At 59.6% G+C, this 15140-nt stretch overlaps 3 protein-coding genes and 1 non-coding gene across 4 annotated transcripts; 1 reads left to right on the forward strand and 3 right to left on the reverse strand.

The window, feature by feature from the left end:
• Positions 1-53: 53 nt before the first annotated feature.
• BESB_053300 (uncharacterized protein) lies at positions 54-713 on the reverse strand (the record flags this gene model as incomplete). The annotated part of the gene is made up of 1 exon (XM_029363765.1): positions 54-713. One exon carries the CDS (start codon positions 711-713, stop codon positions 54-56), a length of 660 nt encoding a protein of 219 aa, XP_029219688.1.
• A 2630-nt stretch (positions 714-3343) lies between these two features.
• Positions 3344-3415, reverse strand: BESB_057820. The gene has a single exon. It is a non-coding gene; the product is annotated as a tRNA-Pro (tRNA).
• A 1150-nt stretch (positions 3416-4565) lies between these two features.
• Positions 4566-10157, reverse strand: BESB_053310 (protein phosphatase 2C domain-containing protein; the record flags this gene model as incomplete). The annotated part of the gene is made up of 5 exons (XM_029363766.1): positions 4566-5668; positions 5970-6398; positions 6744-7568; positions 7964-8084; positions 8400-10157. The coding sequence occupies 5 exons, from the start codon at positions 10155-10157 to the stop codon at positions 4566-4568; spliced, it is 4236 nt and encodes a 1411-aa protein (XP_029219689.1).
• A 2284-nt stretch (positions 10158-12441) lies between these two features.
• Positions 12442-14690, forward strand: BESB_053320 (uncharacterized protein; the record flags this gene model as incomplete). The annotated part of the gene is made up of 2 exons (XM_029363767.1): positions 12442-14098; positions 14329-14690. 2 exons carry the CDS (start codon positions 12442-12444, stop codon positions 14688-14690), a joined length of 2019 nt encoding a protein of 672 aa, XP_029219690.1.
• Between the last annotated feature and the right edge of the window lie 450 nt (positions 14691-15140).

The following is a 15140-nucleotide window of genomic DNA, read 5'->3' on the forward strand; positions in this document are numbered from 1 at the left end:
ACCAGTGGTAAGTCAGCAGAGAACATCGCTCTCCCGCCCCTTCATTTTGTTAGCTAAATGAAGTCCAAGGAGCCGGTACTTTGGCCGCTCTCACTGAGCGAGTCGTTGGGCGATCGCTTCACGCGTCTAACTGTGCTGCCCATGGAACTTCGGCGGCTGTTGGCATCACCGGGTTCTGAAGCAGACGTTGTGTCGCCGCTATCATCTCCCCTTGAAACTTCCCCTTCTTCAGGCCAGCCAGTCCCGTCTCGGAACTTTTTAAGGAGCTTGCCAGCATGGTCGTTCGCCCCACTGAACCACGCCATCATTGATGCTAGTGCCGGGGTCCCCGTGGCGGCGCCGTAGTAGCCACCTGCCCCAGCAGCGCCAGCAGCTCCTGGGGCCATTGAAGCTCCATATCCTCCTGCAGCTGTTCCTGCACCCCAGCCTCCCGGCACAGCTCCAGGCACCATTGCTGCGCCGGGCGCCACGGCTGCACCAGGCGCCATTGCTGCTCCCGGTGCCACTGCTGCGCCCGGTACCATTGCTGCTCCGGGCACTGCGCCTCCACCTACAGTGATGCCGGCGTGAGCGGCGGGTACGGCTACAGGGGTGGGGCAGCACGGGCAGCACGGGCACCACCCACAGCATCCCCCTGCCGTTCCCGCAGCAGCAGGCCCTCCTACTACGCCCCCTGTCATCGTGGCGGTGAGCACTGTGAGACCGTGCGGCATTTTTCCAGCTGGGAAGAGAGGTGACGCCTTCACAAATGCTGTGAGAACACCGTAAGAAGCGACGCGACGAACAGCCAAAGGAAAAGTGGGCGGAGGGAGGGCAAGACAGAACAGCTCACTGGTGAGGGGGCGCGATGAAGCAAGACACGGAAAAAGCAGCCAACAACTCAGGGTGGCGGGTAAATTGATGAGAGACGCCGCCCACAACGCCTACACTAGCGATAACTGCGAAGGAAAAACCGGCAAGCAAAAAGTGACGACAGGGGGAAAGACAAAGAACAGAAGCCGATCAGTGGTCCTAAGCGCGACCAAGATCACCTGACCACAATTCGTTGCTGGTGGCCTAACGTACGGTCGAACGCCACTTTGTTGCAGGCAGAGAGGCGGAACGCCGAACGCGTCAGCTATTGCAAGAACCCGGCCTGAGTTCTACAATGTAGTCTTTTAGGGTTCGGCAGATGTAATAGCGCAGAAAGAACACCGAGGACTTCTAAGTGGAAACTGCCACGCAGGTAGCCAGACTATTTCGTCACGACTAGCTGACCGCCACCCTACTCATGGCTATTTGTAAACCTGTCTCCCAGAGACGCGTCGCTGTTCGGAAAACGACCAGGTCTCGATGCGGCGCTCCTTCGAAGTCCCCGGAGCGCCCTCACGCTCGTCTGTAGGATTCCTACAGAAGATGGCATCAGACTGCAGAGGGACGTCACAAATCACGTGTTGCCTTACAACAGCGGTCCAGCGACTCCTCGCTGGGCACCGGAGATTACTGAGAGCACGCTACACCGGCAGATCTTTCAGATCCTCAGCCAACCAAATTCGAAGGTAGATCCCTCACCAGTTCCAGTGCTCGCACAGAAACAGGACCCGAAATTATACAACCCCCTTTTATCGAATCTTGAGGCGCGTTCATCTCCTCGGTAGACGCTAATATCGCCAGGTGACGCCTCGCGTCAGCGAGCCATCTGTCTCGCATCAGTCGTCCGCTATCGTCGATGGATCGGCGAAGTCGCCTAAGAGATCAAAAGAGTTTGTGGACAGCTCAGCACGTAAAATTTTTTTGTATGTGACTATCGGGCAAAGGATTTCGTTGTCTCCGTAAACACGTTATGCAATATTTCCGCAGTACGTACTATTCCTGTTAATGACGTGACATGGGGGTCGACCCGAACGTGGAGCCGAAAAGCCGTGGGTGTGTTCAGACGATAAGCAATACGGGAGGAAAACCCCGTCACTGTGCTTCACGTACACCGGCGATAACTGGGATAAGCAACGTGCTGTTAAGTGCAAACTATGGGCAGACGGTCATTTGTGGGGTGTTTCGCGTCGGAACTCTTTGACCAAACTGGTAGTGACTGCCAAGATGCCCAGCAGATCACATTGTTCAAGTCTACCAGGGCGTATTTCTGCTTCCTGCCTCGTTAGGGACTGGACGCGTAACACTGAAACGGCAACAATACGCCGACTACGGGGCAACGAACCTCAGTGGGGGGCGCCCCAGGCGCTGGTAGGTCTCGGTCTGTCTTCTGTGCCCCGAGGCACCCCTGGCCGCCCGGGCAACGACCCGTTCCACACACCAAGCGGGGATATGCTGCATCGGCAAGGCGGGTCGCCGTCCTACGTGGAGAAACACTATGCGATTCCAGCGGTTCCGCCAAACACCGCTGGCACGCCTACTTGCGAGACTCCTGGTCTATCAGCCGAGTTCGCGAAACGCAGGGATCGAACACGGTTTCCGGGGGAGCTGGTTCTACGTACTGTCATTTTTTAACTTCTCCAACAGGCATCATACACCCCCGCGTAAAATAGCGTAAGCGGCATGCAGGAATTAAACCCGCTCCCGATTCCGCGTGCCCGTGGTGGCGGGATGTAAACACTCGACAGAGATAGCCACGAATCGCAGGTGTCTATGTGACCGTAGAACGCAGGCGACAGCCCTAGAATTCACACTCGGAGCCGTTAGAGTTGCTTGTTGCTGTGTGCTACCCCTTGGTAGCAACACAACGCAGAAGATGCAAAGCCAACTACGACTGTAGCGTTGCCGTCTCGGGCGCAGAAGTGCGCGGAGATCACAGACAGGTGTCTGCGAAAAGAAAGCTCTACGCAGTCGCGGAGCCGGTACACGCGCGTCCTAGTCCGCGGATTCTAATCTCTGTCGCCTTCACGAATCCTCGTAGAGCACGCTTCCCTTTTTTTCAGACGCTCCTGCCAGGCAGCCTCTGGACTCTCACTAGTCCCTTGTCCGTAAGGCTTTTACTAATTGCGACTAAACTGCCCGGGTCCGTCCATTCCACTGCAGCCTACGTAGGCTGCAGGCTGCGCGGCAGCCCAACGCCCAAGAACACACACCAGCGTTGCATGGGAACCAAATTCCAAGGAAAGGTGTGACAATAAATACGAGAGTACTATTTCAACGCCATCACATCTCGGCACGAAAGTAGACTTCATCATAGATTTCGGCACGTAAGACATGTTGCCTGCATCCGCTTCAGACGGGTGCCCCATCTTGTCAAACTCAGGGTTTTGGGCGTAGCCGTGTGCGGTAATCAGACAACATGGTTGTAGCCGGAAAAATTTAAAGTCTGTGCATGCTAGATAGAAGCAGCGTGAACATATCCTTTGAAACGAAGGGGCTGCTCCGGGATTCGAACCCGGGACCTCTCGCACCCGAAGCGAGAATCATACCCCTAGACTAAGCAGCCACGGAAGGTTCCGCTGCGCACCGGCGGATTCCCCTTACGTCGTGAAGCAGCATCGGACGGGGACTCTTTGCCCGAAAAACACCATTTTTCCCCTGTTTCCTTTGGATCTATGCAAGGATCTGAGCTCACCTCTCGTCCACGTAAGCAGAGGGATGTCCTTTTGCCGACCTGTTGGCTGCTCTTCGAAGGTCGGTCGCTCTTGCACTACCAAGTGGCGGAGACGTCACGGAACTGGTCGTGTTTCACTGCAGACCGTCCTCATTGAGTATCGCTAAGCCTTGAAGTGTGGTGGTCCCGCTGTCGCGATGTCCCTTAGCGTGCGTTGATGTTCTTCGAATCCAGCCTTCATTTATCAGTATTCCACCGGAAGCTGAGCGAGGCAGGCCTGCCAGCGCGAAGCAGAAAAGTTAGAGCCGTTGACTCATTGCGCGGGCAGGCATAGCACAAAAAACTACGGAGAACAGCGGCTAAAACGGACACAAACAGATGACCATAAACTATTTGCTGCAGGGTGCAGCGCCGTCGTTCGCGAAGTTAGACACTACCCGTGACGTGATTGCATCCCCGCCTCCACAATACCGCTGTACTAACCCAGTGCCTAGCAGATCCAGTAATAGATATCAAATGGTTCCCGTCAGCGCCCAGGAGCGCCGTTCGACCGACACTCGGAGAGTCTCGGCCGGCGGGTTCTTTTCCGTGGGAATCAGTCACCAGAGGCTGAGCCCTTATACTAGTCCCGTCCAGTTCGCCGGCTGTGAGACAACTCCAAACGTGAGCCTGGTGAGCGTCTCGAAAAAACACGCCAGCATATCATCCGTAGGGCCCTCCCACTTCGATATGCGGCCTCTATGATCTTTCACAGAGGCTTAGCGACGAATCTATTCTATCACTGCCAATCGCCATGTTCAGAGCTTCTCTCCCACAAACTCATACGACGCTTTGAAAGACAACAATGATGGGCCCCCCTTCACTGCAGTATCATTTCCTTCCGTAGGACGCCACACAATCTATGTGATTCATAAAACAACATCGGTGACGCGGTTGGTAAGAACCGACGCTTTGTAAGACCTCCAGTTACCCTGGCCCCCGATCTACTATGGTGCCCACTCTGACACATTTCGGCTCTCTGTATACGCTTCTGTTTTTGATTTTAGGCACGTTTGCCAGTCTCCCGCTCGTTCCCTCTTCGGTGGTGACTTCTGCGCTTGCTTTTCTTTGCTTCTGATGCCTCCTCTCGGTTGGGATATGAAGTTCCGCGGCGCCGTGGAGAGTCTTTGGCGGCCGGCGAAGGGGCTCTAAAAGGAATAATAACAACCGTCGCGTCCGGCATGCTCAGACCCTCCCGCTGGAGTTGCCACTCTTCCATGAACTGCTGAACAACCAGAGTTGCAGCGGCCTGGAAATCTAGGCCAACTGGGAAGCCCGTTGCCTCGCACCGTTCTCTTCCTGCCCTCTTCTCACTGAAAAGCCCCGCCGTCGCGCGCGCCGCGTCGACACCCATTAAGGAGGCTTCCGCCGCCGCGTCGACGCGCCCTCGAACTTCGCAGAGCACTGAATCTTCGCGCGTGAAGCCGTGCCGGATAGTGGCAGCCCGCGTCGACGATAGAGTCGGGAATCGGGAGGAAGCCGAGAAGGAGGACCGCGAGAGAGACGGCGCGTGCAGCTCAGGTGACGCCTTCTCTCCCTCATGGTCTCGGCCGCCTGCGCGAAGACTTCTGCCTCGTTGTGTCGTCGAGTCTGGGTGGGGCTTTCCTGCACTGGAGATGGCGGAACTACTCGCATCCTCGTCGGATGCGTCTGGCAAACTCGTGACCTCATCACGGTCGCCTTCTTCTTCACTGCCGCTCTCCTCTGTCTCGCCTTCCTCCGCGTCACCTTTGAGTCTCGCCCATTCAAAGGCCTCCCTCCGACGGCTCCTGCCTTCAGTCTCGGAGTCTCGCCGAAGAAATGACGCCGAGCCAGGTTTCGCCGCGGCCTCAGAGGCAGTCCAGCGCGCATCGTCCTCCGCTTCTCTCATCTCATGCAGCGAGTGCGTGGCGGAAGTCTGATGATGTTGCAGGCTTCGGCGCGCCAGGCGGAGGAAGCGGTGCTGCTGCCGCACCACTCTGAGGTGCCTCTCGCGCGCCAGACGCAGTTCCTCAACGTGCTGCCGCCGCAGCTCGCGGGCCACGCGGTCGACGGCATCCTGGGGATCCAAAAGGTCCCAGATCACGGAGGAGGCCACGAGGACAAAGCCGAAAGACGAAATCTTGCCTGAAATCAGGTAACGATCCGCAGGGTTGCGCACACAACACGGCGGCGGGACAGGCAGGATTCGAATGAAGCTGACAAGAGACGTGGGCGACGCACGCGATGACACAGCCTCACAGTGGCAGAGGGAGAGAGGGGGGGGTTGCGGGGGGGGTTGAGGGCGAGTAGGGGGGGAAAGAGCGGGTGGGTGCGTCAAACACACCTCTGAGTGCTGCGCCAAACGAAACAGCGGAGGCAGTCGAGGTGGTTGTGCCTAGCTCACCCGCCAGTCTGCACGCGCTTCCCCGCCCTCTCAGCCGCTTACTTATGTCGACGGAGGCGACATCGGGGGTGCTGCAGACCCCGTACTGCTGGGCGGCGGTCATGCCGAGAAGGCGCGTGCACCGAAGGGGCGGACACGAGGTGTCAGGGCACAGGAAAAGACTTGGCGGTCCTTCTGAGAGGAAGCGTTGATGCGGGAGCTGCTGCTGGTGAAGCCGCGGGCGGCGCGCGGAGCCCTGCGCAAGAGGGTTGCCACTGGCCAAGTCTCTGGAGCTTCCCGGGCCTTCTCCGCCGTCTGCCAGCCGAGACGCAAAGCAGCTTCCGCCGGCCGCGTCAGCTTCTCCCCCCACGGGGCTCTCCGACTCTGGAAGCGGCAGCTGCGGAGGGCTCCGCGGGGGCGTCACGTGCTTGCTGGTCGCGCTACGCGACGAAGAGGACTCCGTGCCGCTGACGTGGCCTAGCGCGACTGCGCCTACACAGAAACAGGAGAGGGTTAGGGCACGCGGAAGCTATCCAGCACGTGGCATGCCTCCAACAACCAGCGAAACAGCTACAGGGGCTGCATCTGACCCCCACCTCGACAAGAAGGAGGAAGTGCCCAAGGAGTCCACCTCGTGTGTGAGCGCGCGCAGCTGTATACTTGCTTCTATATACGCGGAAAGTACAACACTATATATACTTTAGGGGTCTCCAAATACACAGTTGTGGCGCAGCCGTTATATACGTGCCTGCTGCCTCGACGCAACGCACAAGACGCATGCTGAGCGTTCGGCAACCGAGACAGCCACGTCTGGTCAGGCGCAGGGAATCCGCTAACCTGCGTTGATGACGCGTTTTCGCTCCTTTCCTGCGCGGAGTGTGTGCTCCCGCGTGAGAACGATCGCCTCGAACGCGAATCCCGCAAGAACTGCGCCGCGGTCGGGTTCACAATTGTGGGCGACGAGGCCGAAGAAATGAGGCTCCGTGTCAGCATGCGGCATCTTGATCGAGGGGGTTTCTGTCTCTCTGCCGGCTTTCGCGGCCGACCGTGCCGACAGCCTGTCGGTACCGCCCCCTCCTTCTGCTTGACACGCCCTTCCGTCTCTGCCGGCATCGTGTCGACGTCCGTCTTCCTCGCCTCTCGTCATTCTGTCTCCAGGCCCTTCTGCTCCAGCCGGCCGCACCCCCGAGGCTTCCGGGCCTGCGGGAGCCGCGCCGCCGCCTCCGTCGTTCGTGTTCCAGCGGGATGCTTCCCCGAAGGCGGCGCCTCTCTCTGTTGCTTCGCGTCCTTCGGCTTTCCTCGTTTTGTCGCGCTTTCCCGCAGGCCCTCGCGTCGGACCAGCCGGCAGCGGACGCGCCAGGATAGCCGTCACGTCGCCTACGTGGCAGACCAGAAGGCGCTTGGCGAGGTCATGAACGAGGCAGACGCATGCGGCGCATCCGCTCGTCGTGGCGTTGAAGGGAGAAGAAGAGTCAGCCGCCGTCGGTTCTCCTCCGCCTGCCTTTCTCCGCCCCCGTGCGGACGGACTGGTGGGCCACTCACCAGTCCACGCCGCCGCCTTCGAGAAAGGGAAAGTGACCAGGGGAAGGAGCCCAGAAGAGGACGAAGAGACCGGAGCCGACGCCGCGACCGCCGGCGGCCTGTCCAGCGACGCCGCCACACCTGAAACGCAGGAATAAAAGGCGCACGCAGAGACGCTGGAGGAACGAACCTGCCGACGCGACACAACGAACAACACACCGTCCCCCGAAACCGCTGTGACACGAGAACGTTCAATAGTTTAGCAGGAAAAGTGCCCGAGGCTACCGCTGCCGCGCAAGAAAACGGATCTCTCCCTGAAGAGAAGGTGTGCGCGGCGTGAGCGCGGCCATAAGGGAACCTAGACCCCCGATGCAAAAGCGAATCCGTCCGCAGGCTTGCCCGCTGCAGAAGCAAAGTGACTGGAGGACACGAATTAAAAAGCCGCTGGGCACCATCTCGCAAAAAACCCCGTTTCGTCATTGTTTTTCCGTTATTCGTTCTCTATCTGTGTGACACCATGTCTCTGTTGCACCTACCTTGCATGCAGTCGAGCAGAAGCCTCTCGAGGCGGTCCGGCGCCGGTTGGCTAAGAGCGGAGCTGCGGGCTTTCGCCGAGCGCGCCGGAGGCATCCCTGCGTATACTCGGGTCAGCAGGTCCTGAAAAGTCAGCGCAAGGAGCATACATACACGAAACCACGATGGCCTTCGATCACCCGCAGGACGTTGCCACGTCGATGGTGCAGAACACCGCACACGAGGAAAAACACGCCTCCCCGAGGCGATAGACCCCTGAGAGCTGCCTTGTCAATCTCTGCGAAACGCGAGACGTGCGCGGCAGGGCTGCCAAGAAGCGCCAATGCGCGAAGACAAAGGGGACGACTCCGCCGTGGACCCGACAAGCGCATCCACTCAGAGGGCGTGTTCCGCCCTCTGAGTGGATGCGGCTCGCCGGGATCTGGGTTGAAGACTTACTCGTAGAATATGAAGAGCCACGACGTCGCTGGCTTTCTGCGCATCAGGGCCGACGCCGACGACGAGCCCCCCGAGAGAGACACCTCGGGTCTGGCAGACGAACGCTTGTTCTTGGTTGACAAACTGACAAGGCAGCAGGGCATGCAGTTCGTCGAGAGCTCTGTACATGGTGGCCAGGCGCCTCTGTAGACTGCGACTCTCGGTCTGGGGCGAGGCTGGAAGTCCGCTTCGGGAGCCGAGGTCGCCGTCGGCTAGTTCCGCGGCCAGGGTCTCCGCGGCAGCTCTGACAGTTGCCGCAGCCTCGTTCCGCAGCCCGAAGGCGTCGCCCGTGACGCCGAGCAGCCCCGCGCCTCGGCGGGTCTGGACCATGGTCAGGCTGGAGGCTGGGGGGAGCACGAGGACTTCCTTGACTTGGAACGACTTCGGTAACCACTTGTCTGAGAAGGCCCCCATCACGCAGAACGTGGAGGGCGAGAGCGCCGCCGCTCGGGCCGCTGCGAGCTCCACTTCGGCGCCTGCAGCCTCCGCAGCAGACGCGAGGGCAGCAAGCAGAAGAAGGGACAGATTCCGTTGCTCTCTTCGCGTCCACCTGTGCAGGGTAGACACTGACGACGCACTCGACGCAGTCCCCTGCCGCGCAAACTGCTTCTGCAGGTCTCGCACCACGCGCGCGAACAGCACATCGGCAGAGCGCGGCGGCAGTCCCTGCTCGTGTGCCGCCGCGGCCAGGAACTGGCGCCACGCCTCCGGAGAGAGGCTGAGCCCGCCGCATGCTGGGCACGGTCGCCCGAAGAAGGGCGGAGCGGCGGGACGGAAAGACGGCCAGTCGCAGTAGCCGGAGGTCGGGGCGCGCGAGAGCCGCGAGCGGCTCAGATCCCCGCTGTGTGACCTGCGTGGCGCGCTCCGGAACTCGTCCTGCCGCCCGCCAACTCGACTCCGAAACGGCGCGTCAAAGTCGCCGCTCCCTGACGCGAAGGGGGATTCTCCGCTTCTGCGCAGGGGCTCGGGAAACTTCTCCACGGTGTCTTCTCTGCCGGAGATGCTATGGATGGCTTTGAAAGCGGTCTCGAGGTCGGTCTTCGAAGCCCCGTTGACCAGCTCGCCTTCGCTGAAAGCGCCGCTGCTGTTGGTCGGACCTGGAAAGGCGCGCCGGCAGGAACTGAGGTGCTGCAGGAGCCCTCTCCCCGCCGCGCTCAGCAGCGCAGGGGCATCAGAGCTCGGGGCGTGGACACTCAGCTCGTAGGACCGAGCGGCGGGGTCGCCGCTGCGCTCCGCGGCCTCAGGCTGGCGGCATACGCACAAGAAGAGAGGCTCGTCGCCTTCGCCCTCGAAGAAAGGCAGCAGATACGGGTGCACGGCCCCCGAGGCGTCGTAGTAGGCAGGCCGCACCCGCCCGCCTGCAGCGGCTGCCACGAGGATGAAGCGAAGCGCCGTGAGAAGCGGAGGCGCGGACGGGTCGCACAGGAGCTGAACGACGGCGTCTGCGCCGGAGAGAGGAGATGGCTCAGACGACGAGAAAGGCAAATGCTTCCGAGGTAACGCGACAGCCACAGGCAACGGAATCGACGGCTCAGGCAGCACACTGGGGGCCAGCGGAGGCAACAGGTGAACCAGCTGCTCCACGGGCGACGTTGGGCAGCGGTCGTCCGCTGCGTCAAACTCCGCACCCAGCCCCGCGCGCCCGCCCAGACGAGAATGCGGCGTGCATTCTCGGCGCAGACAGCAGGAAGACACGATAGTCCAGGCAGAGGAAAGCATTGTGCGGCGGAGAGAAACGCAAAACTGCCGCCGCCATGCGCAGAGACCGGGCGACAGCGCGATGCGAAAGGACGAAGCAGCGAGAGACAAGCGAGACGTGCGAAGACTGAGACAACAGCGAGGCGAGAGGAGACGAGGCGCGCAGGCATATCGCTGACTTGAAAAGGCACTAGGAGCAACGCGTGAGGGAAAACCGCGCGACAGGAGCGAGGAGTGAGTCCGCAAAGCAGGACCACTCGAGACGATGCCTCAACGCACGGACTGCACCACGGTGCAAAGTCCTGCGGCCCCCAATTAGTCAGAGAGAAGTCAGGATGAAAAATCCCGGAAGAAAGAGCAGGATATGATGATAAAAATTGGAAAAGGAGCGGGCCCGGTTGACGAGCCGCCTGGCCTTCGCAGCCTCCAAGGCTGCTCGCCAAGCGAGCTGTACACGCCAAGTCCCTTACTTTACACAGAGACGCTGGGAGCACATTGAAAGGTTTTCGCCTCAGTCCGTCGAAAAAAAGCGTTGACAGGGCCCGTGGAGAAGGAAAACGACAGTGAGAACGCGGCTATCAGCTTCATTTGCCTTGAGGCTCGCTCCTTTCTTGGAGCGGGGCGCTCATTTTACAAAGTCAGGTTCCGTGCCAATGTGGACACACAGTTCATGCTCCAAAACCGACGAAAATACGAAAGGATAATCTATCTAGAACAAGATGGAGTTCCGGTATCAAGTCTGAATGCGGGAGCTTCCACCCCCTTCCCAGCCACGGCGACCAGTTCATCATACAGTTGAAGTTCGCTCGGTTTCATCGTGTTTCAGATGTATAAAGCATTCACCTGTAAGCCAAAGAGCCTTATAAGAGCGCATCGACTGGAGAAAAAAGAGTAATCCGTCACGTCTTGCAGGCTTCCATTTTCTCGATGTGCAACACGCTGCAGACCTCGCGGGCGTTCCGCTTTCGAGTGCAGCGGCAAGCATCTTTAACAATGTACGCGAGCGCCTTACTTTACACGATTCCAACGAGGAAGCCTAGGAGCTGTCGTCTGTGTCTTCGTTGATGCGCTGTTTGCATTTTCAGGGACCTTCTGGGTCGAAAAAACCGCTGGGGCAACTGTCATCTGGAGGCTCGAGGTGTCAGATGTCTGCTTTGCATGTCGAGCTCTCGAAAAGCTGCCGATAGCGCGGTGCCCGCGACACCCTGGCTAGTTGTGCCCCGTGTCGCGTGCCGGGCTGACTTGTTCTTGTCTTTTTTCACTTGGCGACAAAAGCAAAGTTTACCCTGGGCAGAAGCCCGTTTCCTTTCTGGTGTTGCATCCGAGACGCACAGACAGTGGGGGGAGGGACTGCCGAAAGCCATACTGGGACGCGTCAAGTTGGGCAGGCACTTGCCAGGGCTGAAGTCACCTCAGGAAAAACCGGCGATTTGTCTTGTTACGCGAGTGTTTTCCTCCCTCAGGGGCAGTTCTCCAGTGTCTGTGAAGCTTTTAGATCCTTCACTTCCTACTGCTCAGTCGCAAACGCAGCATTTTTCTCGAGTAACGGGTCGACTTCCATCCCCTTGTCCGGCGCTCTAACTTATTAACAGTGGCGTCACAACCCGTGGCCCCAGAAGGAGAGTACGCCGAGCAACGTTCGCTTCCCATGATTGAGCTAGTCAATTCAGCAGTTGTCATTTGCAGTTTGGTTCATACTGTCTTTGTGTGTGCTGCCCGTGTGGCGATCTCTCCTGAGTCGCCCGAAGGTGCAAGCAGCGGTTGCCGTTGCACTGCGTGCTGGTGAGCGATTCCATTCGTAGCGAAAGCCCGTCGAATCACAGCTCTCCTTCACACAGGAGCGCGATTGGATCAAACCGCGGATGGCGGCTGCCTCTAGATGACACTCCGAACGACTTGTGTTTATGGGCACGGCCGCGCTCTTCACTGGATATTCCGCATTGCTTCCTGAGAAGGTGCCCAGCCGCGGCTCACCCCGAGCCGTACCATGGGGATTCAGCAGCCGGGTGGCGGCGCAGGCGCCTAAGCTCGGCGAAATCTTTCGAATTTAACTGTTCAAAGTGGGTCGCCTACCCGACCTCTGGGGCAGGGTGCCCGCGGTGAATCGCTCGGACAGCTTGGTTTCCGCTCTGTTAGGTCGTTCGAGCCAGTCCCGCGGCGAGGTGCGAGCCGAGTGTCGCAGTCCTCACGTCCTCGATTTGGAACGCCTCTTTCGGGCCTTGGGCGGCCGCAGGGATGCATGGCTTCTGCGCATCTGACCCCCTCCCCCCCTCTACGTGTTCAAGGGCTGCATCCGGTGGCGAAAATGGATACAGAGAGCTACTCAAGGCAGTCGTCTACACTGTCGTCTTCTTCCTTTCTCTCTCCTCGCTACCTCTCGGGATCCCAGCACGACGAGGACCTTCCCTTGCCGCCCCCCTCCACATTTCGGGGCTCGTGGGCAGTCCACGGCGACCCGTTTGACCTTGTCGGCGGTCCGACTTCGCCGTCTCTCTTGAGTCCGAGGGTCGGGGTGCGCCCGGCGACGTTGGTGGGCGCCGCGAGTGCTTCCTCAGCGAGTGCGCATGACAGTTCGATCGCGTCAAAGCATCGCGTGCGTATTCTGTGCGTGTGCCTTGTGCTCATGTGCTTCGCGTCTTCGCTGTACCGCTCCGTGGAGCCGCTTCAGGCTCTCATGTCCAGCTCTCCTCGCTTCCTCGCAGAAGAGGGGCTGCAGCCCGAAGACGCACGGATTGTGCTAACGAACGGCTTCGCACTGAGCTCGGGGCTCGGCTTGCTTGTCGGCCTCTTCCTCACCAGCGTCATCGCGCCGCGCACGTCCCGCAAGATTCTGGGCCTGCTGTGCGTCGCGTCGGCCGGTGCGGGGCTGCTTCTCGCGGGCTTCGCCGAGACGACGGCCGCGCTGATAGCCTCTGTTATGCTTATGGGCCTTACCTGTGCCATGACAAACGCGCTGCTGCCTGTGGTGACGCTGTTTCGAGAAAAGGCTTCAGCTGTCTACACGCTCGTGTGTGCCGCCGACTTTGCGAGCGTCATTCCGCTCCAGATCTTCCGAGCGGCCGTCGAGTTCTTCCAGTGGAATCCTCGAACAGCGCTATCCGTCTACGTGTGGTGTGTGTACCCCGCTCTCTTTGTGCTGGTTTTCTTCCTGCCTGAGTACCCCTTCTCTTTCCCGGAGGAGGCGCCTATCGGTCTGTCTGGCGAAGATGAGCAGCGGCTTCTCTCCGACGAAGAAAAGGCCGAGAACGGAGAGGCCAGGACTGAGCGGCGGGGCGCCAGCGGAATGCGAGGAGGCGGGAGTCTGGCCTCGGCTCCGCGTCGGGCGCCCGCTGCTCTGCCAGACTTGTACGACGCGTTCCCGCCGCCTCTGTGGCGTCTCTCTTTGCGGCAACAGTTGTGCTCGCTGCACCTGTACGGGCTCTCTCTCTGGTGGATGGCGACGGCCATCGGGTCTGAAACCGTGCGGCTGTATTACCGCCGAGCCCTTCGCACGAGCTCGGACAGCGGTGCACACGCCGCCGATACTGTGGAACACGTCGCGAGCTGGGCTGCGTGCTTCAGCTTTTTGGTTCTTCCCGCAGTCTACTGGCTGCTCCACGTGACCTGGGCACAGACCGACAGACAAAGGCTTCAGGAGATTCGCCGGCTCGAAGAGGCGTTCGACGCCGACTACGAAGGCAAAGACGCCGTCACCGGGCTTGGGCAGGTCTGGAGGCCCGGGCAGATCGGTGGCGATTCTGGAGAATGGTCTGGCGTCATCAGATCAGCGGCATGGTCGTTGCGGAAATACCTCGTTCTGCCCCGAGTCACGCCGCGTGTGCTGGGCTTCGTGTGTAGCGCGCTGCTTGCCGTCATTGCGTTGCTGCTCCGCCCAGGCGCCCTCGCCCCCTGTGCAGTGGCGGTTGTCCTGAGCTGTGTTCTCCAAGCGCTGGCGCCAATCACAATGTTCCTCATCCTCTCAAGTAAGCCGCGAAAATGCTGAAAAGCATGCTCAAGAGCTGCGCCTGAGCTTTCGTCAGGATCTCGCGCTGCCCTGAGTGTAGGTGCAGCTAAGCGGCACCGCTAGGCAGTGTGTGCAGTGCCGCCAACCGGAGGCCGCTGCGTCATTTCTAGCAGGCATGAATTGTGTGTTTTGATATCTCATGGGGTACCGTCGTGTTTTGCGCTCTGTGCGATTTTTTTCAAAATTCAGACACCTACGGCCCCCGGTTTTTTCCAACGCTGCTGAGTCTCCAAGTTGTGCTACTCGCCTCCGTTGGACTGCTCGCGCCGCTTTTCCAGAATTTCCTCTTCACTGCCTTGCGTCGTCACAGCGGAGCTCTGACTGCTTCGCTTCTTTTCTGCGCCTTTGTGGGCGGCGTACCTCTTTTGTGTTTCCACTGCACGCCGTGCGACGAGTTTGACGCCAAGCGCGTTCACGTGTGTGCCTTGGGGCTGCCGCTCGCCCTCGAGAAGCACTCCATGGCCGCGATCTTCCACGAGGCTGGGGCGGACTCGGAATTTATGGAAAGCACGGGAAGTCGTGAGCAGGCCACCGCGAGCCACGCACGATAGAAAGCAGGGGTTTCTCGCCTTCTCGGGCTAGGTGCGGCGTGTCCTTGGGCTCATTCTTCAGCGAGCTGGCGAGACGCGTAGGCGAATGCAAATTTCCCCCACAGTGTGTGTGGAGTGCGGGAGCCACAGTTCGGATTCGACACCGCTACGAAGCGCTTCGATGCTGAGACAAATGCAGAGAGAGCGCCGTAAAAGAGTCAAAACCTGAAGAGGTAGCCGACTCGTATTGGGCGCGAGGTCGCCTGGGCAGGGCCCAGCCCGGCGACTCTACAATATCTTTTTTCCGTGTAGCGACAAGAAGAGCTTTCCGTTCATCTCCTGCCAAATGTGCAGGGCGTGAGTCAAGTGGGATCTGTTTCATGTCATTCATTGCATGTGTTTTCCCGGAGTTGCGTTTCGTCTCGCGTTACATTTTGATGTGTCATGCATGTTTCTTTCAATACGAACACC

This window comes from Besnoitia besnoiti, chromosome IV (genome assembly GCF_002563875.1).
Source record: "Besnoitia besnoiti strain Bb-Ger1 chromosome IV, whole genome shotgun sequence".
Lineage (NCBI taxonomy): Eukaryota > Apicomplexa > Conoidasida > Eucoccidiorida > Sarcocystidae > Besnoitia > Besnoitia besnoiti.